Genomic DNA, 26,898 nt, shown 5'->3' with positions numbered 1-26,898 from the left:
ACGGGGTATGCCAGTGGCCTTGTGATTACCCAAGAAACTCTGTATTTTCAAAAGTGCACTGCCCCTAAAGATGTGGAGTGAGCGACATGGCAGCTGGGATTTGCTTTAAAATTATTTCCACAAAAGCATACAGAAGAAGCTCAAGTATGAGATCCTAAACACTGTACATTGGGAGCCAAGATACAACCCCGTATCTTCTATTCTGGGCTTATGAGATTTTTAAAGCAGTTTTTGGGAGGCTAGAGGGATGAACAGGTGGAGCACAGGAGACTCGGGCAGTCAGGGTAGTGAAAATACTGTGTGTGATTCCATAATGGTGGATACATGTCATCATCCCTTTGTCCAAACCCATACAAGGTACAATACAGAGTGAACCATTGTTCACATGTGTTGATACAGGTTCATCAGTTGTAACAATAGCACCGTTCTAGTGGGGATGTTGACAATGGGGGAGGCTGTGCAGGTGGGAGGGCAGGGGGTATATGGGAAATCTCTGTACCTTCCACTCAATTTTGCTGTGAAACTAAAACTGGTCTAAAAATGTGTTTAAAAGGAGAACAGGGGCAGCTTTTAAAAGCTTAGCTTGCTTGCCCTCCCAAAGAAGAGGGCCTGGCACCAGTAGGTGATTGATAAATGCTTGAAAGAGCTCATCTTTTCCAGGAGAGATTGGATGAAACTGACCAGGAGGCTCTGAGGATCCATGACCCCATGCCAACACCCTTCCCACTAGTACCCAGGTTTCCCTCCCATCAAGCAGCACTCTGAAGTGGGGAGAGCCAACAAAACCCCACCACCCCTAAGGAAAGGCACCAGATGAGGACAACCGCTCACTTTATTAGCCAATAGCCACCTGCAGGGGTCCCTAGGGCCCACCCTCATAGATAGACATCAAAACAAATGAGCTACTTGCTCCCCTGCCCCTGCGACCCTGGGGTGGATAGGGAAGAGGAGATACCAGGAGTAAGGTGAGAGCCTCATAGAGGTCTCATAAATACTAGGGGGTCCACTGGCCAGGAATGCAAAGGGGATGGGAAGCAGGGGCTCAGGGCGGGCAGCCTATTCAGGGCTGCCCATGTCATGCGGCCTCCTGTGTCTGCGGGGACCCTCGTTCAGCATCCAGGCGGCATAGGGGGCTGTCGTACACCATCTGCAGGTTCACCTTGTGGCCTACCAGCTCACGGATATTATTGATGCCATATTTGATCATCGTTGGGCTTAAGGGAGAGAGGGAACATGCTTTAACACTAGGTCAGATCCTGTTCTCCTCTGATCAGAACCTCTGAGAGATCCCACCTTCCTCAGAGTAGAAGCCCAAGTCCTCTCTGTGGCCCACAAGGCCCTGATCAACCTGCCCTATCACCTCTCTCTCTACCTCCTCACTTTCTCCCTGCAGTCAGGGAGGCCTCCAAACACAGCATGCTTCTTACTCCACTAGGACCCCAGAAGAGGCAAGGGTGTGTGCTACTTATTCACAGCATAGAACACAGCCTACAGCAGGTGTTCACTGAAGTTTCTCAATGAATGAATGGATAGTGCTGAAGGTCTGCAGGCCCCCACACCTGGCAAGTCATCTAGGCAAAGCAGCCAAGCATGCGCTAAGTGGTTTGGGCACTCACCGCTCCAAGGAGAGGCCCCAGGCAATGACCGACACATTCTCAGGGAGCCCCATGGGCAGCAGCATTTCAGGACGGAAGAGCCCAGAGTTCCCGACTTCCACCCACTTCTTCAAGCCTGTGGGGGCAGAAAAGGGATGTGGGTGATGTTGGGCCAGGCAGTGAGTTTGGGAGGCAGAGTGTGGGCTTGGCAGTGAGGGAATCTGGGCAAAGAAGGGGCAGCCTCCCTCCCTACTACAGTACCAGGTCCCACCCTGACCTTGGTGGTAGCTGAACACCTCCATGCTGGGCTCAGTATAGGGGTTGTAGGCCGGCTTGAAGCGCAACTGGGTGATACCTGGGTGGAAGACAAGGCTGGTGACCCAGGCATCCTCCTGGGGACTCACCAACACCACCTTCCCTGGCCTGCCTGCTCACCCAGCTTGGTGAAAAACTCTCGAAGGATGCCCATGAGGTGGCCCAGGGTGAGGCCATGGTCAGCCACAACCCCTTCGATCTGGTGGAACTCGGCCAGGTGTGTGGCATCCAGGGTCTCATTCCGGAACACACGGTCGATGGAGAAGTACTTGGCTGGCGTAAAGGGTTTCTGGGGGTGACAGGCAGGCCAGGCCAAGGCATGGGTCAGAAGGTAAGTATGAAGTCCCCTACCTGTCCCTACACTGCCCAGGCCTAGTCGTACCTTCTGGGCCAGACGGTAGAGGGCCCGGGCACTGGCCGCTGTGGTGTGTGTGCGTAGCAGATTTTTCCGGGCCTCATCCAGCTTCCAATTGTACTTGTACCTTCAGGAGGAAATCCGGAAGTCCATGCTGATGTCCTTAGGTCCCCAACTTCCTTCCCCACAACACCCTAAAGTCCTGGTCCTGCCTCACCCCTGTGAGCCGTAGCCACCCTGGGAATGGGTCCGCTTGACCCGATGGACGTAGTCCATGGGGAGCTGCAGGGCCTCAGCTGGATCTGGGAAGGACAGAGCATCACCCAGTCAGTCATGTAGGATTTCTCAAACAGCCACCACACAGAGGACAGACTGTTAACAGGTGCAGCTCCCACCCTCACCTGCCATTGCAGCCAGAGGGCATCCAGGAATACCTGAGTCAATCATATGCCTGTCTGCTCAGAACCTTCCATAGCTCCCATTTTACTGCGAGAAAAAGCCAAAGTCTCCACTGTAGCCCCTAGTTGACTCCCTGCCCTTGTCCTTCCCAATCCTAACTCATCATTTCCTCCAGTCACAGGGCTTCCCAGCTGATCTGAGTACACCAGGCACGTTTCAGCCTCAGGGCCTTTGCACTGGCCGTTCCCTCTGCCTGGAACTTCCCTTCTCCAGATACAGGTCGTTCTCAGCCTCCTTTGGTCTTTGATTAAGCAAAAACTTTTAAAAAAACTGACAGCTCCTCTTCCATGCCAGTTTCCCCCATTGCACTTACTGCCATCCTGCATTACTGCAACTACAGCTTATTCAGGATTTATCATGTCTCCCCTAACAGGATGCAGGTCTCACCAGGGCCAGGACTTCTGTCTCATTCATGGCTGTGACCCAGGTGTTGAAAAGAGACCTTGGCACACCAGAGGAGCTCAGCAACCATTTGTTGTGGGGATGTGTAAATTCCTAAGATCCTCTTTTAGAGACACCATTTTGGTGTGCCAGAAAAGCTCCACCACTTACAAGCTGCGGGATGCTGAGCAGTGTAGTTCCCTCTCTGAGCCCTAGCGTCCTTGTAAGTAAGAGGGGCTGAGAGTATTACTTCCTATAGTTGGCAGGAAGATTAGAAGAACAACTAGCATATAAGGAGTGCTTAGTAAGTATTGGCTGCTATGACAATAACAATGGCAATGATGATGTTGATCCCAGCCAGGTAATGGGCATTTACTGGTCTCACTGGATCTCTTCCTGGTAGGAGAGACAACCACTCTGGAAAGCCATTCAATTTCAAACAACACTAAGAACTGTAAAAAAAAAAAGAAATGAATGGGGACCAAGGCATGTCAGGAAAGGCTTCTCTGAGGTGACACATGAACATCTGATGCCAGAGCCCACCGTGAAGATCCAGGAGAAAACAGTGGTCAGCAGAAGGCACAGCAGAGGCAATGCCCTGAGGTGGTCAGGACGGCAGGTGGAGTTTATTCTGCCACAGGGTACACCACCCCAAAGGCTCTGCCCAGGCCCAGCACCTCTGATGGCACGGTGGGCCCACGCACCTCTCAGGAAGAAAGTGTCATGCTGGTCTCGTGCTGGGTGCTGCTGGGGCTGGAAAAGTGCATCAAAATTCCAGAAGGAGCTTTCAATGAAGTTGTCGGTTGGCATCTCAGTGAACCTGGTGGGAGATGTGGCCTGACTACCCTGCTTGTGCCCAGGGCTGGCCCAGCCCCACCCCTGGCCCCAGGCTCACCCCATCTCCAGAAAGATCTGCCGGAACTGGGTGCGGACTTTCAGCAGGGGGTGCAAGTGGCCGCTGTCAGGGAGGATGCCGTGGGCTGAGAAATTGTAGGGCTTAAAGGTCCGGTCCCGCCAGGAGCCACTGTGGATGGGGACACAGGGAACATAGGCCTGATGGGGACTGCCCACCCCCACCACCCACCAACGCTTGACCCTGGGGTAGCCCCTACCTGGAGATCATCTCTGGACTCAGATCTGTCTCCTGCTTGGAGATGTTCGTGCTGAAGGCACTGCCTTTGCTCACCCAGTAGGTCTTCAGGGTCCTGAGGTCAGAGGAGGGAAGGGGACATCACTGTCAACTTCTTCACCTGATCTCCCAAATGATGCTGACTCTAACACCACCCACCAAGTCACTCTGCTTTTTCTTCTTTCTCTTTTTAATTTTTATTTGTTGATTTTAGGGGGGGAGGGGGGAAGGAGGGAGGGAGGGAGGGAGGGAGGGAGAGGGAGAGGGAGAGGGAGAGGGAGAGGGACAGGAAGAGGGAGAGGGAGAGGGAGAGGGAGAGGGAGAGGGAGAGGGAGAGGGAGAGAAAGGGAGTAAGAGGGAAACATCGATTGGTTGCCTCCATATGTGCCCTGATTAGGGACCAAATCCAAACCTAAGTATGTACCCTGACTAGGAACTGAACAGTGACCTTTAGGTATACGGGATGATGTTCCAACCAAGCCGCACCTACCAGGGCTGCTTTATTTTCTTCCTGATATTTAATGTCACCCAGAAATCCTTTTATGTGGCCTGCACCTATATCCTTAGTTCATTAACTTATTCATTCAGCAAGCCCTTGAGAACCTACTGTGTGCCAGAGCCTGTTCAAGGCACTAAGCATACAGCTGGTACTACACTAGTGTGACTCAGTGGGTTGGGCACTGTCCTGCAAACCAAAAGGTCACAGGTTCAAAGGTCATTCGTTCGATTCCTGGTCAGGGCAGGTGCCTGTGTTGTGGGCCAGGTCCCTGGTTGAGGGTGTGCAGGAGGCAACCAACCTGTTTCTCTTCCTTTTTTTCTCCTTCCCTTCCCCTATCTCTAAAAAGTAAATAAATAAAATCTTTTAAAAAAGAAAAGCATACAGTTGGGAGTGATAATAACAGATAAAGCTTAGACAGATAAACTTATCCTATTCCAGCTTTGTTCCACTGAAGTCACCCCACAATCTTGTGAAAAGGGGTCATTTTACAGATGAAAAAACTGAATTCTAGAAAGATTAAGTGCTTAGCCAAGGTCACAGAGCTAGTAGTGACAGAGCTGGGACTTGGATTGGGCAGCCCACCTCCATTCAGTGTCTGTTGAAAGGGGACTCAACCCTGTGAGAACAGAGAACCCAGCTGTCCAGGTCCCAGCATTCAATCAATTTCAGACAGTGTTTAGGACTATGAAAGAAATAAACAGAGAAAAAGAGACTAGGAGTGACTGGCTTTTGAAGAACTTGCAGGGAGAAAAGGCAGCCCCTGCGACACATGAACAGGTTGAATGCTAGAACATGCCTTGAAGATCAGCAGGAAGATCATTTTTGACAGAAGGCAGAGCAAGTGCCAAGGCCCTGAGGTGGCATGGGCCTGGCCTGTGTGCTTGACAACTATAATGTGAGGAGGCGCTGACAAAATGATGGCCAAGTGTGGCCAGAATAGCTCTCCCTTCCCTTCTCCTATCCCAGGGCCACACAGGTGACATAGGTCTGAGCATGGGGGTGGCCGCCACTCACACTTCAGTCAGCAGCTTCCTCTTCTTGAGCTCGCTCTTTTCCTTTTCGCTCAGCTTCTCGGCCTGTCCGCTCCGGACCAGCTGGAGCCGCCGCTGCACTTCATCTTCCACGCTGTTCACCTGCCGCGATGATGAGATGGATGATGGCTGTGAGTGGCTGTGCGGGCCAGAGGTCTACCTGCTCACCCATAGAGACTCACCACTTGGAACACCCGGGGTCCATCGGCAGCACTCTTGTCCACACGGATCCATTTGCTGGACATGGCCTTGCTGAAGCCCACCTTGCCACTGGGCAGTCGCTGGGGGAGCAAGGTTGCAGTGAGGGGGCACAAGGGCCACCTTCACCCCATCACCTCCCTAGGCTCTGCCCGCCCATCCATGGTCCTACCATGAGCTCACTCTGGGCTAGGCCCTCAGGGGGCACACTATGAAACACCCGGGCCTCATGGCTGCCCTCTCGGGCAATCTCCTCGCCCTCAGCAGTAAGTTCCCAGCGCTTGGTGGAGTGTAGCTCAGCTTCGATGATCTGCAGGAAAAAGAAGGCAGAGGCAGGGACAGGTTAGTTCCAGGCGCCCTCTTGTCACAGCACTGGAGCCAAGATCAAAGCATAATCCCTAAGGCTGGCTTCACATCTCAGCTGCCCCTCTTCCCAGCCAAGTGATCTCCCCTTGCTCAGCCTCAGTTTCCCTTCTGTGACCCAGGGGTAATAATAAATATGATTGATACCTCCCAGAGTGAAGTAAAGTACTAAGAGTGTTACCTGGCAGAAGAGGAATTCTATCACTTTTGAACCTAGGGAAGATTTTTTTTTTAAAACTTGGGGAAGACTTTTAAGGTCTCAGATAAACTGACTTGTCTCCACGTTTATGTATTCACATCTCAGTGCCTGAAGAGTCAGAGAAAGGTCCCAGAGGTCCATATTATACACAGGAACTTTAGGCTCCACCATGAGGATGGGGTTCAGGTCATTCAGGCAGGGGCAAGGCTGGGTGGAACCCACATGACCTAGCTCCGCCTTCATTCTAATTTCCAGCTCTGCTCCTCACTTGCTATGTGACCTCAGGAAAGGTGCTCAACCTCCATGAACAAGTTTTCTTATCCATGAGAGCAGGGTGTGGTGGGCTCACAGGGTTGTTCTAAGGAACAACTGAACTAATACAGAAAGGATGCTTAGCACACAGGGTGCTTAGCATGCAGCAAATGCTGCATAAATTCTATTGCTATTATTATCACAATTGTTGTTAGACTGAACAGTATTAAATCTTGCACTATTCAACCCCCTGTGACCTACACAAATGTCAATTTCACATCAGTCAAGATACTGTCACCCCACACACCATAGTTTCAATCCCTTCTCCGAACTGACAAACTTGGGCACTGAGGCCTGAGCTCCTAACTTCAAATCCAGGTTTGACTATCCCTTCTAGTGACACTGACCAAATTACTGACCAGTATTTAGGAGGGGTCACGTCTACAAGATAGATAACAACACTACCATCAGCCTATGGTTACGGCAAGGATTGAATGACAAATAAAGCTGAAACCAGAGTAGGGCACAAAACCTAAGTTTGATGAATGAACAGCCCAGATATGTTTTCTGTGTCCTCCCTTCATGGATCCAGCCTCCTGGGTGGCCCATGGGCCCCTCAGTGTCCTCTTGTGAATGCTCCATAAGCCTTCACGTATCCAAGTCGGAAGGCTGGGCTTCTTGGTGCTCCCCTTGCCTTGCCATGAATCTCACTTCATTCCCACTCCTAAATCTCCTCTCCATTTCAGCTGCCTCCCTAGAGCCAGACACCATGCCCTCTAGTTTGGGGATGTGCCAGCCTCTGCCCTCATCTTGGATCCTGCCCCTACCAGTCCTTTCCAAGAGTGATATAGGCAGCACACACGTCTGACTAGCTCCAGCTCCTGTCATGGTTCGCTACTACCCTGTGAGAGACCTGAAAGCCTTTGCAAACTCTGGCTCTGTGGTCTCTCACCTCTCACCCTCTGCCCCCCTAACCCCATATTGATCTCTAAAGTGCCAAGGCTTTCCTCCTCAATGCAGAGACCCGACTCAGCTGCCACTTCCTCTGGGATTCTCTCCCTACCCCCAGGCTGGGTCATCTGTTACCTCTGGGTTCCCTGTGATTCCTCTATCATTCAAGTCGCGTGAGTACCTACCCCATTAGACCGCAGTCTCCTCGAGGGCAGCGACTGCGTCTTCCCTGTCCACGACAGTAACCCCGGCCCAAACGTTGATCGTGCTCTCAAAAGACGTTTGAGGAACGTCGCTGTGCCCGGACCCTCACTTGTTCCTGACTCCCTCCCTGTCCTCGCATCCCGAATTGAACACTTAAAGTTACCCCTAAGCAGGCCTGAGGGAGTTTGCCCTGGAGGCAGATGCTAAAGTGAGGAGGCCCGGCTCACCTCGCCCAGCGCCTGCAGGCTCTTCACCGCACCCACCACGGCCTGGTGCTCCACGCCCAGCTCGGCCGCTAGATCCGCGCTATCCAGGCCGCCGTCGGCCGTCTCCAGCCGCTTCAGCAACACTTCCGCCACCGGCCCGTCCGCCATGGCTGTTGCCGGATCGCTCAGCGTGTGTTGGCCAGGGCCAGAAACACCGGAACCGGAACCGGCTCCAGAACGACGGGAAGCGGAACCAGCGCCGAAGCGTGCGCCGCCATCTTGAACGTGGCCGGTCCTGTGCAGGGCCCAGGTCTCGCCATCTTGAGTGTGTCAATTGAACCTTAAAGCTTGGAAGAGACTCGGTGAGTCCTTACCTCGGCCTTAGGTGGCCTTGTGGCATCTGCTTGACTCGACAGGTCAAATTGACCTCAAGGAGAGGATCAGAGAGTTGTTTTAAGTTTCATCCAATCCCACTTGCAGCGGGCTGTATGACCGCGGACTTCCTCCTTCTCTTGGCCTTGGAGCCCTTAACCCTTCTGGGATTGTCTTGCACTACAGAGCTAATCATTCTGCTGTTGTCAACTACTTTTAAAATTTCAAAGGGAGGCTCGGTAGGGACCATCCCTATTTATAGAGGGGAGAAGGACCCACCTAATAATAATCCAGGTAGCAGCTAACCTGTATGGACATCCAACTATGTGCCCAACTCAGTGTTAAGTGCTTCAGGTGTGTTATCCCATTTCCTCCAAAAGTTTATGATGTAGATACTGATATAATCCTCATTTCACAGATGCAAAAGCTGATGCTCAGAGGGTGCTGTGATTTGCACATGGCTCTACAAGGAGCTGCTAGAGATGGAAATCAGAAATTGTAAACACTCCAGATTCCACCCAGCCCCCTACCTCATGCTCTGCAATCAATGTCAGGGCAATAATGCATGGTCTAAATCAGCAGTGGCTTAAAGATATGTAATGAGAGACACAAATCCAATTTAAAATTTTCTAGTAGCAATGTTAAAAACAAAATGGGTAAAATTAATTTGAAGAACTGCTATGTTCATTTATGACTTAAACACAATATATTATTACTAATAAAAGTTTATAATTTTCCATACTAAGCCTTAAAAATCTAATGTGTATTTTAATTTTTTTAATATTTTAAATTATTTTTGAAATTGATTTGAGAGAGAGAGAAAGAAACACTGATTTACTGTTCCATTTATTCATTAATTCATTGTTTGACTTTTGCATGTGCCCTGACTGGGTATTTAACCAGCTCCCTTGACATACGGGTATGGTGCTCTAACCAAATGAGCTACCTATCCAGTCCAATCTGATGTGTATTTTATTTTATGAAGATTTTATTTATTTATTTTTAGAGAGAGGGGAAGGGAGGGAAAGAGGGAGAGAAGCATCAATGTGCAAGAGAAATATCAATTGGTTGCCTCTCACACACCCCCAGATGGGAACCTGGCCTGCAACCCAGGCATGTGCCCTGACCGGGAATTGAACCAGCAACCTTTTGGTCCACAGGCCTCTGGTCAATCCACTGAGTCATAGCAGCCAGGGCTGGTGTGTATTTTACACTTATATTACATTTCAGTTTGTACCAGTCACATTTAATATGGTCAGTTATATGTGGCCAGTGGATGCTATTAGACAGCCCAAGTACATTCTAATCCCAGATCTGCCATTTATGTCAGTCAAATCTCTTAATCTTGCTGCACTTCAGTTCCCTCACTTGGATGGAGATAATATGAGCCTACGTTATTTTGAGAACTGTGAAAGTGCTCACACATTATGCAGTATTTGTTAATACTAAATTGAATGTGGATTGTATGTCAGGCACTATTCTAAGCAGTATTCCTTTAGTCATTTAGCCATCACAATTGTTATTTGAACCTAGAAAATGGGGTTGCTAATATCCCCCAATCCTGACCCTACAGTGAAGACCTGATTTAAAAAAAAATCAGAATGCATTTTTCAAAGTCCCTTCTTTCCTTCAAAGCGCTTCCCCATTTTTAAAAGATTTTATTTATATTTTTTTAGAGAGGGGAAGGGAGGGAGAAAGAGAAATATCAACGTGTGGTTGCCTCTATGTGGCCCCCACTGGGGACCTGGCCCACAACCCAGGCATGTGCCCTGACTGGGAATCAAACCAGCGACCCTTTGGTTTGCAGCCTGTGCTCAATCCACTGAGCTACGCCAGCCAGGGCGCTTTCCCCATTTTAAAAAAAATTAATTTCTTCAAACATCCTTCCTTCAGCCACAGATCAAATAGGTTTTAAGCCTGTTCTGTCAGGTGCTGCAGGGAACGCTGGGGGATGAAGTCAACAAGACAAGCACAGTGTCTGCCCTTATGCAGGAGGCACCAAATCCATGTGTCCATTGCACTTGGTGAAAGGGAGGTAAGACAGGAGGATCAGTGTCAGGCCTGGAGTGATCACCCCAGACTTGGGGCTTCTCCAAAGGGGGGCCAGGTTGGGCCATATTGGACACTGCATGGGGGAGGGAGCAGAATCCCAATTTCTCCAAAACCCCTCATTTCTCCCTTTTCTGAGTCTTCACCACTAGTGGGAAAGCACCCCCTCCTCACCGTTTTGCGAAGATTCCCCAGCTCCTCCCCTTCCGCGGTCCACTCCCAAGTTTCTAGGTCCAGGACCTCTTTGTTCAGAGTTTGGGAAACCCCCTAGCCCTTCTTCCTCCTTCCTGAAGACTGCCCCACGCTGGCATTTAGGAGGTTCTGGCTTCAGAAGACTCTAGACTCAGGGGACCTGCGTCCTTAGACCTTATCTTCTCTACCATCTGTCTCTTTTTTTCCTCCCCAACGGAACCCCCTGCCCTCTCAACTTTAGCCGTTTAATTGCAAAAGCCAGGCCGTTTGTGGGAGACCACAAAGAGCGACCCCTTTCATTTACTGGCGGGGTGAGGGTGGAGGGGGGTGGGGGAAGGGTGGTAAACTGCAACTAAAGGACTACCCTAACCCGGCCCTAGGAGTTACAGTCTATAGTTCTATCTTCGAGTCTTCTGGGCTTACTTCCCTCTGTCCCAGGACCTCGAAAGCTTTGAAAGCGTTTTTTCTGGGCAGCAGCTGCCGAGGGTCGCTCCTCCTGGCCTTTCAGGAGCTCCTGTGACATTAGAGAGGCTAAGTGACTTGCCCCAGGTCACACAGCAGCAGTGTGCCAGGGTACCAGGCACTAGGAGCTGCATGTTGGAGACAGCTGGCACTCTCTGCTGGACTGCATGACTTTGACGCCATGGTGAAGTGTTAAGTGAAGTCCCAGAGCCCAAGCACCTGGTGGTCTCTGCCTCATTCTGGGGTGCAAGCGGTGGGAGAGAGAGGGAAAGCCAAAGACAGAGAGCGCATCCTAGTGAGAGTTCCCCAAATGCGGGTACAAAACCTTGCCTACATCTCCCCGCAGAAGGGATCCGAGGTGGTGACGCTGAGGCTTGGGCAGCGTCCTAGTCTTGCAGGGTCATACCTGCACTCGCGCTCGTTCTTTAAATTTCCAGATCCCAAGCTACGCGAGCAGAGGAGGTAGAGGTTGGGCCGGTCACATGACCTAGCCTGAGGGGCTCGAGGCCCCTACTTCACCAGTGGGCGTCTCCCACAACGCGTGGTCGACAGTCATTGGCCAGTGGTGAGGCCAATAGAAATCGGCCATCTGGGAACCCAGCGTTCCTAGGCACAGCCTAACTTGCTGAGCTGAGGAGAGCCCAATGGAAAGTCAGAGTCGTGGCCACTGACCAATGAAAGGCACGGAGGGCGGGCCAAGGGGGAGGGCCAGGTTGGTGTGAGGGGCGGTCGTGTATAAAAACTCACGGCCAGCCCCAACATCCGTCCCTACTGCAGAGCCGCTGTTGGAGAAGTGAGTTGCAGGGTCCACGCGCCGCCGCCCCCTCGGCCCGCCATGCTGCTATCGGTGTCGCTGCTGCTCGGCCTTCTCAGCCTGGCTGCCGCCGAACCCGCCGTCTACTTCAAGGAGCAGTTTCTGGACGGAGGTAACCCCTGGTCCCTCCTCGAGGCCGCCGCGACAACGCGACCGGCCCCCCAGCCCAGATCTGTGTTGTCGCCTCTAATTACTGTTCGGAGGGCCAACACGGTGGCCCCAGGGACTAGAGCCGCAGGCGATCCTTCTTTTCACGTCCCTGGGGAACAAGGAGGGTGCAGCGGCCTCCCGCAGCAGCATTTAGGATTCGTCCGAGGATCTTTTAAGACACCGAAGGTGTCAAAGTGGAGATTGGGGTGGGGGGCACTCAGGGATTTCCTTTATTGACTACAACAGTTTATAGTTCCTGGAAGATGCGTTTGAGCTGCGGCGAAGTTGGTGGGTGGGGGAGGAATCAGCACAGTTGCGCTGACCTGCCCCTCTGATCCTGTAGACGGGTGGACCAACCGCTGGGTCGAATCCAAGCACAAGTCGGATTTTGGCAAATTTGTCCTCAGTGCCGGAAAGTTCTATGGTGACTTGGAGAAAGATAAAGGTAAGAACCTGAGGCTGGGTGCTGAAGGCCAGGAGGACTTCCTGGAGGAAGCCCTAGTCACTGACAGCCAGGGCATCCCCAGGAGCAGGGCAAGCAGAGGAAGGGGAATGGTTGTCTGAATCTTTGAATCTTACGGTTCCCAGGGATTGGGGCCAGCTGTGACCTCAATACTATTCTGTGCTAGGGCTGCAGACAAGCCAGGATGCCCGCTTTTACGCCCTGTCCGCCAGATTTGAGCCTTTCAGCAACAAGGACCAGACGTTGGTGGTGCAGTTTACTGTGAAACATGAGCAGAACATCGACTGTGGGGGCGGCTATGTGAAGCTATTTCCAAAGAGTTTGGACCAGGCGGACATGCACGGGGACTCTGAATACAACATTATGTTTGGTGAGTGGCCCGCCCTGGTGCTGACCTCTGATTAGAGGGAGACTGAGACCCATCCATGGTTCCTTATAGCCCATGAAAGGTGGTCTTGAAAGCCTCGGAAACACATTGTCAGGCTTTCCTTTGAAGGGGAAACTGAGGGGGTAGTCACAGCAGCAATAGCTGCATTGTGATTTTTGGTATAAGGCTGTTAATTTGTGTGATTTTAAGTAGGTATTTTTTAGTTTTACAAGTGAGGATTCTGAGTTCTATGGTGTGCATGGTTTTTTCCAACTCTCCACACATTACCCCTTAGAGATAGTCAAGATCTGAATCCTGTCTTTCGAGTCTTAATGGATCTGAACTTAAGAATCAAGTCTTTTTGACTTGAGGTGGTGAACACACAATAGAACATATAGATGATTTTTAATAGAATTGTATATATGAAACCTACATAATTTTATTAACCAATGTCACCACAATTCAGTTTCTTTTTAAAAAAAGAATTAAGTCTTCCTGTTGTAAATAGGGTTTGAGGGGGGGCCTGGCAGTGGTGGGCAGCCTCTGGCCCTTAACTGGAACTGCTTCTCACCTAGGCCCTGATATCTGTGGCCCTGGCACCAAGAAGGTTCATGTCATCTTCAACTACAAGGGCAAAAATGTGTTGATCAACAAGGACATCCGTTGCAAGGTGTGCCTGGGGTTGGTGACAAATGGCTGTCTGGGGTAGGCTCAGTGGCCAGTCTAGTGGGCGAGGCCACTCACTTCTGCCTTCTTCAGGATGATGAATTCACACACCTGTACACACTGATTGTGCGGCCTGATAACACCTATGAAGTGAAAATTGACAATAGCCAGGTGGAGTCGGGCTCTCTGGAAGATGATTGGGACTTTCTGCCACCCAAGAAGATAAAGGATCCTGACGCTTCAAAGCCCGAAGACTGGGATGAGCGGGCCAAGATTGATGATCCCACGGACTCCAAACCTGAGGTTGGTGTTTGGACAGGGGCTCCCCACCACAGAGGGGCTGGTGGACACCTAGGCCAAATCTTACCTTTTCCTGTAATCTCAGGACTGGGATAAGCCTGAGCACATCCCTGACCCCGATGCTAAGAAGCCTGAGGACTGGGATGAAGAGATGGACGGAGAGTGGGAACCACCAGTGATTCAGAACCCAGAATACAAGGTGCTCCTGGGTCTCCAGGCAGAGTGGGGTGCACAGAGGGGAGCATGCTGACTTCCACTCACCTCCAGTCCCATTCTTCTGTAGGGCGAGTGGAAGCCCCGGCAGATCGACAACCCGGATTACAAAGGCACTTGGATCCATCCAGAGATTGACAACCCCGAGTACTCTCCTGATAGCAATATCTATGCCTATGAAAACTTCGCCGTGCTGGGCCTAGACCTCTGGCAGGTGCGATGTGGAGGAAACAGGATCACTAGGGGATCTCAAATGCTTGGGATGACCCAATAGGAAAGGGACAGGAGTAGGAGTCAATCCTAGGCAGTTACGAGCCTAAAATGGTGATTTTTCAGAAGAGTTTCCTGGTTTGTCATTGTGGAGTTCTCATAGCACCCCCTTTGAGGTTCCGTATACTTTGTGCAAGGCACTCAAGAACCTTTATCTGAACCAATTCATTAATTTCCCCCAGTGACCCAGAAGGTGGTTAGATAGCCCCATTAGGGACCAAAATTTTTTCTGGTGGGAGAACCAAATTTTTGTCTGTTCCTGTTCACTGATGTACCTTCTGTACCTAGAACTTGGCACATAGTAGGTACTGGAAAAAAATTTGTATAAGGGGTGAAGTGAGACCTCATTATACAGATGAAGAAACTGAGGTGCAGATAAGTCACCAATCCAAGGTCATATAGGCAGGAAATAGCAGAGCTGAGGTTTGAACCAAGTCATCCTGTTTTTTTTAATCATAATGGTAGACTGCTATTGTGTAGTGGTTATGGAACCCAAGGCTGGGGCCATGGGGTGATCCCTTCTGACCATCTATACATTTCTACACCCAGGTCAAGTCTGGCACCATCTTTGACAACTTCCTCATCACCAACGATGAAGCATATGCTGAAAAGTTTGGCAACGAGACATGGGGTGCCACAAAGGTGGGACTAGGGTCCACTCATGGGCTGGGGTGGGGCAGGCAGGGCTGGCAGATGGGGGCCAGGCCCTGACTGTGTGGTCTGTATGCAGGCAGCAGAAAAACAAATGAAGGACAAGCAGGATGAGGAACAGAGGCTGAGGGAAGAGGAGGAAGACAAGAAGCGCAAGGAGGAGGAGGAGGCCGACAAGGACGATGATGAGGAGGACAAAGATGAAGATGAGGAGGAAGAGGACGATAAGGAGGAGGAGGAAGAGGAAGATGCTGCTGCTGGCCAGGCCAAGGATGAGCTGTAGGGGCCACGCCACTGCTTCCAGGGCTGGACTGAGGCCTGAGCGTGCCCACCACAGAGCCAGTTGCGCCAAATAATGTCTCTATGAGACTGGAGAACTTTTCCTTTTTTTTCCAGGCGGGTTCCAATTTGGGGTGGATTTTGGTATTGTCCCCCCCCCCCCCACCTTGTCTCCCCCTCCCCCATTGGTGTTTTGTCTCTGATTCTCCTTCGGCCCTCATCTTTCTTGACATCTTTGCTTTCCTCTGTCCTCTGCTTTCCCTTGATCCCTTAATTCCCCCTCCAACCTGGGGGTGTGGGGATTGTGGAGGAGAGGCCCCAGGCCCAAGATTCCATCTGTTCCTGGAGCCCAGAGGGGGAGCAGGAGACAAGGACGGTGCCCCCAGCCCCCCAGCACTGAAGAAGGAAGAATGGGGCTCCTAGGGCCTGAGCTCTTACACCCCCCCCCCCTCTTCCTCCTCTGCCTCCAGGACTGGGCCACTTCTGGTTGGGGCAGTGGGTTCCAGCTCAGCTCACACTGAGAATGTAAGAACTACAAACAAAATTTCTATTAAATTAAGTTTTGTGTCTTCCTTCTGTGTCTTCTTCTGGGGAGAGACAGACATCAGGAAACCAAAGGTGGCTTTTTTTTATTTTCTGGGGTGACTTCAGTAAGACTAATTTCTCAGCCACTAAAGCATTAGCTGAATGTCCCACAAGGTTACAGGGGCTTTCATTTACCCCCACAAAGCACTGGGAGAAGAGGAACTAAGTGCCATTACAAATACTCCAGGTATTAACTCACTAAGTCTTTGCACCAAACTGGTGAGTTTCTAATACCAGTTAAGTCTGATGAGAGTATAGGTCCAGAATGTAGTAAGAGGTGGGGCAGGGATTTAAACCCACACCTTAGACACTTTCTCATGCCATCTGTTTTACACAACCATATGTACCTCTGAACCTATTATGGAGTAAGACTATGTAGAGCAATCGGATGGTGGTGAAGGCCATTCCTCTTAAAATCTGGGAGACTCGGCTTCTGAGGCTGGCCTAGGCCTGCTCTGTTGGGGTCCACAAGGTTGCCACTAAAAGTCCAGCAGGTAGCTGGCAGCTGATGACCTTGTTGCAGGAAAGAGGTAGGAAGCCCTGAAATGGGCCCAGCCTGCTCTGGTAGAAGCTTCTAGGCTCAAGGCACGAAGTGAAGGGAGAAGCAGCAGGACTTGGTTACCTTGGTTACAGTTGGGCAGTAGGTGAGGTGTTGGGTGACTGCCTGGTTCCAGGCTAGGGTGTTTGGATGTGACCTGTGAAATCAGCAGGTTCAGAGGGAGGAAATGGACAGTCCAGGATGGGGGCATCTCCACCCAGTGGCTGGGAGATAAGCCCAGCCTCACCTTTAACCAGCATCCAATACACCCTCTTCAGCTTTGCCCAACCAGCCCCTCAAGTCTTTGTTATTTGGGTGGGCCTCCTTCAAGCTTCCCTCCTGTGCCCTGTGGCTGAGCCCCACCCCTTTGGGAAGCCTCCCAGGATTGGTATATCCAAGGCAAGTTTATGGAGAGACCTGTAAATACTTTTGTGGTCAGAGTTGGAGATAGCGGGGTGAGCAAAGTGGTTGGGGAAGCAGCAGAGGTGGCCAAATGCATTTTTGAATTTTTATTTCTTTAATTGGTGATCTTTCAAGTATCCTTTCCAGTCCTAAGTTCTACTTTCAGGGCCTGATGGGGTTCTTGTCAGGGTGGCCGGGCCAGAATAAGACTCAACTGGAACATGCAAAAAAGATGAACAAAGACTCTATGGAGAAATACAAGTATCTATAACAAGTACATGAAAATTTTTATTCAATGTCATAGAAAAATGAAACTCCTAAGGGTCAAAGTAGGGACTTCGGAGCCATTTTGTGGCCTTATGACGTCACTGCTAAGGGCATGACATCACTTGCAGGAAGCCACACGACCAGTGTGCACTCTGAATGAGAAGCGCACCGCCCGCCCCCTCTCCACGCCCGGCCTCGTCCCGCGGCTCTGAGTTTAGTGTGCGCATGCTTGTGCATGCCCCCAAAAGTCAATGGGGGGGGGGGGGCCGAGAGAGCACGCCTGCAGGTCACGTGCTTTGATAGTCGGCGTGCGCAGCGCCTGCCCCGGAAGCTGTCTGCTAGCAGCGCGGCTGGGCGCTAAGATGGCGGCGGCGTGAATTGCATGTTGTGTGAAGATCTCGGGGCTGCCGCATCGCTCGGGCCCCGCCATGGCCGTCACCATCACGCTCAAAACGCTGCAGCAGCAGACTTTTAAGATCCGCATGGAGCCTGACGAGACGGTGCGAGCCAGGCTGGAGCCCGGGGGCGGGAATGACGGGATACGGGGGTGGAGTGGGGGCAGGGAGGCAGAGATCCTGCCAGGAGGAGCAGGGAGGATGGCGCGGCACGAGTCCAGCTCACCTTTTCCAACTTGCCTGATTGTTCCGAACCATCCTCTCTCCCACCCCACGATGGTCTGCTGCCTAGACCCTGGCGGCTTTGTCGGCGTTCACGGGCTAGTCTCCCGACGGCCCCACCCCCGGGCGCCTGCCAGGTCCCGGCTCTAATGTCAGCGCTCTCGCGGGGCACGGGAGCCAGGCTCGGATGCCCGGCTAGGCTGCGCTCTCAGGGACGTGAGTTCTGAGTTCTCAGCTTTGCAGGCGTCTCCTCGGCGACGTTGGTGGCCGAATCTGGGAGTAGTGGCCAGGAGATGCCAGCTGATGACGGCAGTGATGTTGATAATGATAATAAACGGTCTGAATTTCAGTTTTCCATGTTTGTGGGCCGTTTGTTATTCGTTAATTGATGAGTTTCTACTGTTATTATCTTACTAAATATGCGAAACAGGCTTGTCATTTGGAGACTCTGATTCCTCACTTTACAGATGTGTAAATCTAGGGTTAAGGAACTTTGCCACAGTCACGTCAGCGAGTAATGGCAGAGCTAGGGTTCGAATTCGGTTCTACCTTATGTCAGATCCCACAGTCTAAACATTATTCTGCATTTTTAGCTGAAAAGAGAATTTAGGACCTAACAAAAATGGAATGTAGCTATGTATTTAGCACTTTTCGCACTACTACCCCACGAGGGAGACATTCACATTTCTTTTTTGTAGGTTTTTAAAAAAAGACTTTATTTTTTAGAGAGAGGGGAAGAAAGGGAGAAAGAAAGGGAGAGAAACATTGGACACATCCATCATTTGCCTCTCTTAAGTCCCCAACCTTGGATCTAGCCTGCAACCCAGGCAAGTGCCCTGACCAGGAATAGAACTGGCGACCTCATGGTTAGCAGGCCAGGACCCACTCTGCTGAGCCACAACAGCTAGGCCAGAAACCCACAGATTTTTGTGAACTGTCGTCCAACTGTTTGACTTTGGGAAAGTTACTTAACATCTCTGTGCTCCATTTTCTTTATGAAACGAGGCTAATGGTATCTATTTCATACAGTTATTTTGAGGCTCTAAAAATGTGGTACAGCCCTGGCCAGTATGGCTCAGTTGGTTGGGCATTGTTCTACAAAGTAGGAGGTCAACAGTTGGATTCCTGGTCAGGACACATGCCTTGGTTTTGGGCTCAGTCCCCGGTGAGCCACCTTTGAGATGCAGCAGATCGATGTTTCTCATATCAATGTTCTTCTCCCTCTCTTCCTCCCTTCCTCTCTCTCTAAAAAAATATCTTTTTTTTAATGTGGTATATATATATTTATGATAGCCTTACTAACTTAGATACTCTCAGTAAAGACTGACCGCTGTCTGCAGTGTGGAATGAAGAACCCTCCTGTTTTCCCTAGGTTATGTTTTATTTTTCATCATACTTAACACCATCTGATATAGGTACTTGTTTCTCTTTCCCACACATGAGTGTCACCTCCATGAGAACAAAGATTTGTGTTCAGTAAGTGTTCAGTAAATACTCTGTTGAATATTGGGATCGAATAAATTCAAATCTCCATGCTTGACTATGAAGCTTAACTTCTCTGTCATTAGGGCTTTCAGCCTCTTCCCACCAGACTAGAAGGGAAGAGAGAATCTTGGGGTTTGCAGTGACTGTTTGTACCACTCTCTCCAGGTGAAGGTGCTAAAGGAAAAGATAGAAGCTGAAAAGGGTCGTGATGCCTTCCCTGTGGCTGGACAGAAACTCATCTATGCTGGCAAGATTTTGAGCGATGACGTTCCCATCAGGGACTATCGCATAGATGAGAAGAACTTTGTGGTTGTCATGGTGACCAAGGTGGGTGAAGTATGCTGCTTGTGAGGATTACACGGATTACCTAGGGAGCTGGCAAGAGACTGTGTGCCCAGGAGAGATTAGCCGTGAATAGGGTGGGACCAGGAGGTGGCTGGATGTTGAGGCTTGATAGGGATACTGATGCCTGCTCCCTTTTTTCTGGGTGTGACAGGCCAAAAACAGCCCAGGCACCTCAGTACCCCCAGAGGCCTCTTCCACTGCTGCCCCTGAGTCCTCCACAACCTCCCCGTCGGCCCCTGCCTCAGGCATGTCCCATCCCCCACCTACCATCAGAGAAGACAAGAGCCCGTCGGAGGAATCAGTCCCCACAACATCCCCGGAGTCCGTGTCAGGGTAAGGCAGGGAGCAGCAGCTCCAGTTGGGCCCTGTCCTCCCAGCACATTCCAGCATCTACATGTGTGGTCCTATGCACCCAGGGGAAGGGCAAGATGCCAGAAGCCAGGGTCCGATTTCTCTCTCTTGAATTTGCAGCTCTGTTCCTTCTTCAGGTAGCAGCGGGAGAGAGGAAGATGCAGCCTCCACGCTAGGTGGGTGAGTGGGTGAGCAGTACTTGGGGCAGAAGTGACTGGGAGTCCCAGCCATCAGCTGGACCTTGTTGGGTTTGGGAGGGTCTGGGAGCTGTCCATTCCTCACCCTGGTGACCTCGGCTTTGCTGCTCCCTCCATAGTGACTGGCTCTGAATATGAGACGATGCTGACGGAGATCATGTCCATGGGCTATGAGCGGGAACGGGTCGTGGCAGCCCTGAGAGCCAGCTACAACAACCCCCACCGGGCCGTGGAGTATCTACTCACGGTGAGGTGGGGGTACTGCCTTCAGGGGAGGCTTCCAGGGAGTACATGGGTTTAGTGCCCTGATGGGTGATCAGGGAAAACCTGATCCTAAAAGCCTTTGGGTTGTGGTTCCAGCCAGGAAAGGCTTTCTGTAGAAGGCTGGACATGAGTGGAGGGTGGGCCTCACCTGTTTCCTGCCAGGGCTGAGCACACAGGAGGGAGGCAGCGGGTGGTCTGTGCTTTAGAACTAAATAGGACCCCTGACAGGGAATTCCTGGGAGTCCCGAGCCAGAACACGGTTCTGTCCAGGAGAGCCAGGTATCTGAGCAGCCGGCCACAGAAGCAGGTGAGTGAGTTGGGAGGTGTGCATGTGGGGTGTCTGCTGTCAAGACACGTTTCTGGGAGCCCAGCCTAGGGTCTGACCACATGCCTTCCTCCTGCCAGCGGGAGAGAACCCCCTGGAGTTCCTGCGGGACCAGCCCCAGTTCCAGAATATGCGGCAGGTGATTCAGCAGAATCCGGCGCTGCTGCCTGCCCTGCTCCAGCAGCTGGGCCAGGAGAATCCCCAGCTTCTGCAGGTGCGGACCTGGGGGCTCGGCGGGAGCCAGTGCAGCCACACCTCCCTCTCCTTCTCTGTGGGAGCCACAGCTGGAAAGAGTGAGCCTGGCCCAGCACCCTTAGTAGGTGTTCCTCTGTACTTGGAAAGTGGGACTAACAGTTCCCTGCTGCTCCTCTAGAATTGGTGACCTACACTGTTTCATGTACTCCTCCCAATCACCCTGTGAGAGTGTGGGTACTGTCATACTTGCCCTCATGGAAGAAGAAGACACCAGAGGCTTGGAGCAGCCCGGCAGCTGGTGGACTGTGTGTGTGTCTGCCTCCAGCTTCTGGGTCCTGTGCTCTGCCTTCAGTGTCTTACGGCTCTGACTGTGTCTCGGCTCCACATACAGCTGGTGCTTCATACTTGTCATGTCAATAGGGTTGCCTTGCAGCGCCCAGGACCTCTGTGCCCCAGTTGGCTCTGGGTCCTCCCTGAAGGCCTGCCTCTCCTGTTCAGGATCGGTCTTCTGCTGCTTCTTCCCCCACATCTGTCTTATGCTGCCTCCTCCTGCGCACCTCCTCTAGATGTTGTAGAGCCCAGGCTGCACACCTGTTCTTTCTCTCCATTCAATCCTCCCCATGAATCATTCTGGGGCATTCAGTCTGTGGTGACCAAAATACATGTAACCAGCCCAGATGCCATGCTCTTCCATGGCTGACTTTATGCCTCCAAGAAAGTGTTTTCCAGATATCTAAGGTTTCCGAACAGACCCTTCTCCTATCCCACTCTGTCCCCACAGGGACTAGCCTGGGGTTGCTTGAGCCGCAAGCCCTTGGGGCCTGCTGGGGTTGGCTTGTCACCTGTCAGGTCTTGCTCTACTTCCAGAACATCTCAGTCAGCCCAACCCTGCACTCTTATCTCCATGGCTTATACCTTATCTCCCACTTGGTTGCCTGGCAGCCAGGCCTCTGTTTTCTGCACAGCCCTTAGGGTCTGTTCTCCACCAGAACCAGCATCCTGAAAAAGCACTTCACTGATGTGAAAGTTGTCAGATGTACATAAAAAGTTGTATCAGAACTCGCAGATAGGCAACATCCAGATGCACTGGTGTTTCAAAAAGGTACCCAGATTTACCCGTCACCATTGTAGTGTCCCATCACACTAGAAGGCAATAGAAGAAAGCAGGTCTGGTCCCTGCTTTCCTCTTATCTCATTTTGTGTTTTCTCTCTCTCCTTCCTTATTGGTTTTGCCACAGGGATCTTGTTTTTGGCATTTGCCAAGTGCATCCCCACGCCCCAACCTTTGCAATTGGTTTGCTCTACCTGGAAGAAACTTCCTTCTCACCTAGACTAACATGTTTTTTTCTAGCCCAGTGTCTGCTCTACTGTATGCCAGGCCCAGTATTTACATTGTAAACTTTTGACCATTTATTTGCTTGTTTATGACCTGTTTCCCCACCCTGGAATGTCATCTCCATCACAGTGGGGTCTGTTCATCACTGTGTTGCTATGTGGTCAGAATAGGCACCCTCTAGATATTTACTGAGTGAATGAAAAGCAAGGGATGTGACAGGCACGTGGGGAGGTCAGCCAAGGGCTGTGGGTTACTATCCCTTGCCCTCTGTCTCCCACAGCAAATCAGCCGGCACCAGGAGCAGTTCATCCAGATGCTGAACGAGCCCCCTGGGGAGCTGGCGGACATCTCTGACGTTGAGGGTGAGGTGGGTGCCATAGGTGAGGAGGCCCCACAGATGAACTACATCCAGGTGACGCCACAGGAGAAGGAAGCAATAGAGAGGGTAAGAGGCGTGGCTGAGGGGTGACCCTACTGGTGGGGTAGGCCCCCATGCCCTGCTTATACTTGCCCATCTTCCCACAGTTGAAAGCCTTGGGCTTCCCAGAGAGCCTGGTGATCCAGGCCTACTTCGCCTGTGAAAAAAATGAGAACTTGGCTGCCAACTTCCTCCTGAGTCAGAACTTTGATGACGAATGATGCCAGGAGGCCAGGCCGCCTACTGCCCTCACCCTATCCCAAATCCAAAAAAGTTTTATAAAAGAAAAAAATATATATATATTCATGTTTATTTAAGAAGTGGAAAGTCAAAAACCTTAAAAAAAAAACACCTCAACTTCCCACCCTCCTAAAGTGGCTCCCATTTCCATCTTGGCCTGAGAAGACCTGGGCCAGACAGCTGTCCCCCTATCCCCCGCCCTAGCCTAGCCTGTTCCAAGGAGCTGGCAGGGCTGGAGGTGACAGATGGGCCCTTCTTGGCCTCTGTCCCAGCTCCTTGCAGCCAGATGGAGAGGGCTGCTTGCTTCCCCATCCCCCCAAAGAGCCCCTAAGACCTCCTCACCCTTTGAGGGTGAGGGGAAGCTGGATCCCCGAACTTTCGATCTTCCATTGGAATGGCCCAAATCTTCCCTTCTGGGGTGAGCGCTGAGAGGCCCGAAGCCCCCTCTGCAATCTGGCCTTGGCCTCCAGCCTGCATCCCTTCACTGGGGAGGAGGCAGCCAGGCTTCTCCTGTTTGGGGAAGGGGTAACAGCTGCTGTGGAGGTCGAGGCCACCCCCCCCACCCCAGTACAGAACCGTGTCTCTGATAAAGGTTTTGAAGTGAATAAAGTTTTAAAAGCCCATCCTGTGGTCTGTGCCTGCCGGGGCTTCCCACTCTAGCTCATCTGGCTCTGGGAGCTAGTTGGGCACAGGCTATGTGGGAATGCCAAGAAGGGGCAGAGAGGTCTGTCAGCTTCTGCAGATAGGGGCTCACAATATATCCTCCTCCCTCAGAAGCTGTCTCATTTCCCCACAGTGGGCCACAGCCCCAGCTTGGTCTTGGAAGAGCTGTTTCTTCCTGCCCCCCACCATCATCACCAGTCTGTTTTTTGGCTACACTTCCCCCCTGATAATTAATAGAGATTAATGTTGGTAAACAGAAGCCTTCTCCTCTGCCATCTGCTCCATTATTTCCCCATTGCATCCCCATTCTGCAGCATGGGCCCCAGCGGGCAGAACTAGGGGAGGGTGGGGGATTCCCTGGCCCCAGGTGTTGGGGAGGGGTACACTAAGAGGATGAAGAACACTCTGGGGGTGGGGCTGTTGGGCAGCAGGTTTTATTGAGAAAATCTTAAGAGCTGGGTTCCACGGAGGCTGCTGGGTCCTGGACTGTAGTGGCAGCCAGTGCAGCAGCTCGTGCCTCCTTCTTCTGTCTTTGTTTTTCCTCCTTGAGGCGCTTGCGCTGCTGCTTCTCCAGGTCCTGCAGCAGCTCCTGAAAGCGGGCACTCCTGGGGTCCACATGGTAGCCCAGGCGCTCCTGGGCTTCCGCCTGTAGCTGGGCACGCCGTTCTTTGTCTGCCTTCTCCTTCTCCCTGCGCTCCTGCTGCTGCCGCCGCCAGTTCTCAATCATCTGTGGCATCTTAGCCATGCTCTCTGCAATGAGCTGCTCCCTGCAGGGGAAGGAGGGTGGGTGGTGAGGGCAGTGACACCCAGCCAGAGCAGCACCTATCTATCCACATCCCATCGTCAAGCCTTTGCCCACATCTTGCTTCCCAGCACCTCCATGGAGATGAAAAACTGGGAAGACTTGTGGCCATTAACTATCAGGCAAAGTCCTGAATAAGTGAAGAAACAGGAAGGAGAGATGAAGTAATATATGACTTAGAGCAGCAGTCCCCAACCTTTTCGTCACCGGGGAACAGTTTTATGGAAAGGGGGGGCTCTCAAGCTTGCCTGCTGTGGATGGGGGGGGGGTTGTGGAGGGGCGGTACAGGAGGTGGAGCTCAGGCATTCCTAACAGGCCCAGGCTGCACACCAGCACCTGTCCAGGGCCAGCTCCAGGGTTGGGGACCCCTGACCTAGAGCTTGAGAGGGCCAAGCCCCAATAACCCCCAGGAGCAGACCCCAACTTTATTGAGCTACTAGGCCACCTATGCACACCATGCCAGGCCATTTCCATGGACATCACTGACCACCAACTGTATGTCAGGCCCAGTTCTAGGCACAGGAGTGAAGGCAAGGCATGGATTTGACCTTTTCATGCAATCCTATGAATTTGTAGGTGCCAGTTACAGCCCCATGAAGCTGGAAGAACTAAAGCCTCATGATGGGGTTATCCAGCTGGGGTGGGGCAGAGACAGGAGACTGAGGTTCATTTCTCATCTTCACAGCTCACTGGATGACTGGATAGGTGACTCCCATCTTCCCAGGCCTTAGTTTCCCTATCTAAAATGAGAGTGATCCCTACTTCCTCTTAGAGCTTTTGTGAGGACAAGAACAATGAAACACCAGGAACACAACCGGCCTGCTTTCTGCTAGTCTGCTTTGGCTGGCTCTTGCCTCCAGGAAGTGGAGCCATTCTGATGCCCTTGGTCTTGCCTACATGCTTTGGGTCAATCCTTTAAGACCTGCTTCTGAGTCTGTCCTCTGCCCTTGGTTCCAGACCCTATCACTTTTCACTCTCTGGACCCAGTCGTACTGATGGGTTGGCTGTTCCTTAAAGCATATCCCTACCTCAGGGCCTTTGCACCAGTCATTCCCCCTACCAGACCACTTTCCCTAAGATATTCCCATGGCTATGCCTGGTCATTCAGGTATCTGCTTAAATACCAAATTTTAAGTCTTAAACCAAAGCCGCTCTCTGTCCGCACTCTTCACCAAATTTTATCTTCCTAATAGTTCTCTGTCGCCAGCTGAAACATATTGCTGTGTTCCCCGCACCTGGGAAAAGGCCTTGTACACAGTAGGCGCTCACTAAAGACTGGCTGATGATTAAGTATGTTTGGCAGCTATGTGAGCATGCGCATAAATCTACAGCATGCAGACCCTGTGATAAGCATCCGTTGGAGTACAGTTCACCCACCGGGCCGCGGAGAACGTGGCCTGCAGCCCAGCGCCTGTCCGACCAAACGCACGTACCTGGCCTTACGCTTCTGCTCTTCCGCCAGCTGCTGCACCCGCACTGACTCCTGCATGGCCGCCAGGCTCGGGTACCATTCACTCTCCTCTGCCTCCAGTTCGCGCAGCTGTTCCTGTGACGGCCACAGCGAACCAGCGGCCACCCCGGAGGCTGCGCCATGCCGCGCGAACTGCTTGGCCGCGTAGCGTGGCCCCAACTGCCAGCGCGGAGTCAGCGGGTCATCTGGGTCCGGCCACCAGGGCCCAGGCCAACGGCGCGGGGGCGGTGGTGCGCGGTAGCCGCGGAAGCCTGGGCCCAGGGTCGCCGCGAGCCCGAGTAGACTCTGTGCCTGCCGCACGGGCGCCGCCATTTTGGCCGTGCGGGGTCCTCGAGGGCCAGCGGAGCTGGCCACGGCGCTGCCTGCGCGCGAAGTCCCAAGGGGGCCGCGCAGGATGAAGAGTGTGTCCCTGCTACCTCAGTTCAGGGCAGGGGCGAGAAGGAAGGGTGTACAAGTTTCTTACACATCTTCAAGCCCCACTTAAAAATTTATTTTAGCAGTTATTTATTAAAATGGTATTTAAGTTTCAATTTCATATGTTTAAAATAGCATTTAATTTTTAATATTAAATTCTAATTTAAAATTATTTAAAACAATTTGAATATTTAAAACGTTTAAATATTTCAACTTTAAATCAGTCTACGTAATTTAAATTTTATTTTAAATATTTAGATATTGTTCATAACATTAAATATGCTTTTTAATTTGATTTTTAATGTAATTAAAACAAGTTATAATTAAAACAAGTTATTATTTAAAGCCTCACCTAGACGTTTATTTTAGTATGTATCTAGTTAAAACACTGAATGTTGTGTGTAATTATTAAGATACTGATTTAATTGCTTATATTTGAAAATGTTTGATCATGCCCTGGCTGGTGTGGCTCGGTGGACTGAGCGCCGGCCTGCGAACCGAAGGGTCGCTGGGTGATTCCCAGTCGGGGCTCCTGCCTGGGTTGCGGGCCAGGTCCCCACTGTGTGAGAGAGGCAACCACACACTGATGTTTCTCTCC

The 26,898-nt window shown here is 51.5% G+C and overlaps 4 protein-coding genes across 5 annotated transcripts; 2 read left to right on the top strand and 2 right to left on the bottom strand.

Annotated features, from left to right (window-relative positions):
• Nucleotides 1-814: 814 nt before the first annotated feature.
• FARSA (phenylalanyl-tRNA synthetase subunit alpha) lies at nucleotides 815-8,512 on the bottom strand. Its single transcript, XM_024557040.4, has 13 exons — nucleotides 8,159-8,512; nucleotides 6,135-6,272; nucleotides 5,947-6,045; nucleotides 5,748-5,866; nucleotides 4,218-4,310; nucleotides 4,001-4,129; nucleotides 3,810-3,925; nucleotides 2,483-2,567; nucleotides 2,293-2,392; nucleotides 2,031-2,199; nucleotides 1,873-1,950; nucleotides 1,617-1,731; nucleotides 815-1,214 (listed from the first exon to the last, which is right to left on the bottom strand). The coding sequence occupies exons 1-13, from the start codon at nucleotides 8,303-8,305 to the stop codon at nucleotides 1,076-1,078; spliced, it is 1,527 nt and encodes a 508-aa protein (XP_024412808.1). The 5' UTR covers nucleotides 8,306-8,512; the 3' UTR covers nucleotides 815-1,075.
• Nucleotides 8,513-11,963: 3,451 nt separating this feature from the next.
• On the top strand, nucleotides 11,964-15,957 carry CALR (calreticulin). The gene is made up of 9 exons (XM_024557065.4): nucleotides 11,964-12,138; nucleotides 12,520-12,621; nucleotides 12,806-13,009; nucleotides 13,582-13,676; nucleotides 13,766-13,975; nucleotides 14,058-14,171; nucleotides 14,256-14,399; nucleotides 15,005-15,097; nucleotides 15,186-15,957. The coding sequence occupies exons 1-9, from the start codon at nucleotides 12,048-12,050 to the stop codon at nucleotides 15,387-15,389; spliced, it is 1,257 nt and encodes a 418-aa protein (XP_024412833.1). The 5' UTR covers nucleotides 11,964-12,047; the 3' UTR covers nucleotides 15,390-15,957.
• Nucleotides 15,958-17,510: 1,553 nt separating this feature from the next.
• RAD23A (RAD23 homolog A, nucleotide excision repair protein) lies at nucleotides 17,511-23,573 on the top strand. 2 transcript variants are annotated; one of them, XM_045192567.3, is made up of 9 exons: nucleotides 17,511-17,677; nucleotides 19,445-19,606; nucleotides 19,776-19,957; nucleotides 20,096-20,151; nucleotides 20,292-20,419; nucleotides 20,665-20,743; nucleotides 20,842-21,077; nucleotides 22,573-22,737; nucleotides 22,818-23,573. In XM_045192567.3, exons 1-9 carry the CDS (start codon nucleotides 17,606-17,608, stop codon nucleotides 22,929-22,931), a joined length of 1,194 nt encoding a protein of 397 aa, XP_045048502.1. In that variant the 5' UTR covers nucleotides 17,511-17,605; the 3' UTR covers nucleotides 22,932-23,573. The 2 variants fall into 2 exon arrangements, with proteins under 2 accessions (XP_045048502.1, XP_024412832.1); XM_024557064.3 differs by having other exon boundaries at nucleotides 17,512-17,677; nucleotides 20,842-20,975.
• Nucleotides 23,574-24,031: 458 nt separating this feature from the next.
• Nucleotides 24,032-26,215, bottom strand: GADD45GIP1 (GADD45G interacting protein 1). Its single transcript, XM_024557024.3, has 2 exons — nucleotides 25,849-26,215; nucleotides 24,032-24,380 (listed from the first exon to the last, which is right to left on the bottom strand). The coding sequence occupies exons 1-2, from the start codon at nucleotides 26,196-26,198 to the stop codon at nucleotides 24,062-24,064; spliced, it is 669 nt and encodes a 222-aa protein (XP_024412792.1). The 5' UTR covers nucleotides 26,199-26,215; the 3' UTR covers nucleotides 24,032-24,061.
• Nucleotides 26,216-26,898: the final 683 nt, after the last annotated feature.

Source organism: Desmodus rotundus, chromosome 9 (genome assembly GCF_022682495.2).
Source record: "Desmodus rotundus isolate HL8 chromosome 9, HLdesRot8A.1, whole genome shotgun sequence".
Classification (NCBI taxonomy): domain Eukaryota; kingdom Metazoa; phylum Chordata; class Mammalia; order Chiroptera; family Phyllostomidae; genus Desmodus; species Desmodus rotundus.
Note: the sequence above shows the minus strand (reverse complement) of the source record. Positions and strands in the feature narration are given on the sequence as shown.

Excerpts from the sequence above, each read along its gene's own strand:
- FARSA (XM_024557040.4), bottom strand. The coding sequence starts at position 8,305 with ATGGCGGACGGGCCGGTGGCGGAAGTGTTGCTGAAGCGGCTGGAGACG. Across the intron at positions 6,273-8,158 it reads GCCTGCAGGCGCTGGGCGAG|ATCATCGAAGCTGAGCTACA; the intron begins GTGAGCCGGGCC and ends TTTTTCCTGCAG. Across the intron at positions 2,200-2,292 it reads TCTACCGTCTGGCCCAGAAG|AAACCCTTTACGCCAGCCAA; the intron begins GTACGACTAGGC and ends TGTCACCCCCAG.
- CALR (XM_024557065.4), top strand. The coding sequence starts at position 12,048 with ATGCTGCTATCGGTGTCGCTGCTGCTCGGCCTTCTCAGCCTGGCTGCC. Across the intron at positions 13,976-14,057 it reads CCACGGACTCCAAACCTGAG|GACTGGGATAAGCCTGAGCA; the intron begins GTTGGTGTTTGG and ends CTGTAATCTCAG. Across the intron at positions 15,098-15,185 it reads AGACATGGGGTGCCACAAAG|GCAGCAGAAAAACAAATGAA; the intron begins GTGGGACTAGGG and ends GTCTGTATGCAG.
- RAD23A (XM_045192567.3), top strand. The coding sequence starts at position 17,606 with ATGGCCGTCACCATCACGCTCAAAACGCTGCAGCAGCAGACTTTTAAG. Across the intron at positions 19,958-20,095 it reads TCCCCGGAGTCCGTGTCAGG|CTCTGTTCCTTCTTCAGGTA; the intron begins GTAAGGCAGGGA and ends TTGAATTTGCAG. Across the intron at positions 20,744-20,841 it reads GCAGCCGGCCACAGAAGCAG|CGGGAGAGAACCCCCTGGAG; the intron begins GTGAGTGAGTTG and ends TCCTCCTGCCAG.
- GADD45GIP1 (XM_024557024.3), bottom strand. The coding sequence starts at position 26,198 with ATGGCGGCGCCCGTGCGGCAGGCACAGAGTCTACTCGGGCTCGCGGCG. Across the intron at positions 24,381-25,848 it reads GAGCAGAAGCGTAAGGCCAG|GGAGCAGCTCATTGCAGAGA; the intron begins GTACGTGCGTTT and ends CTTCCCCTGCAG.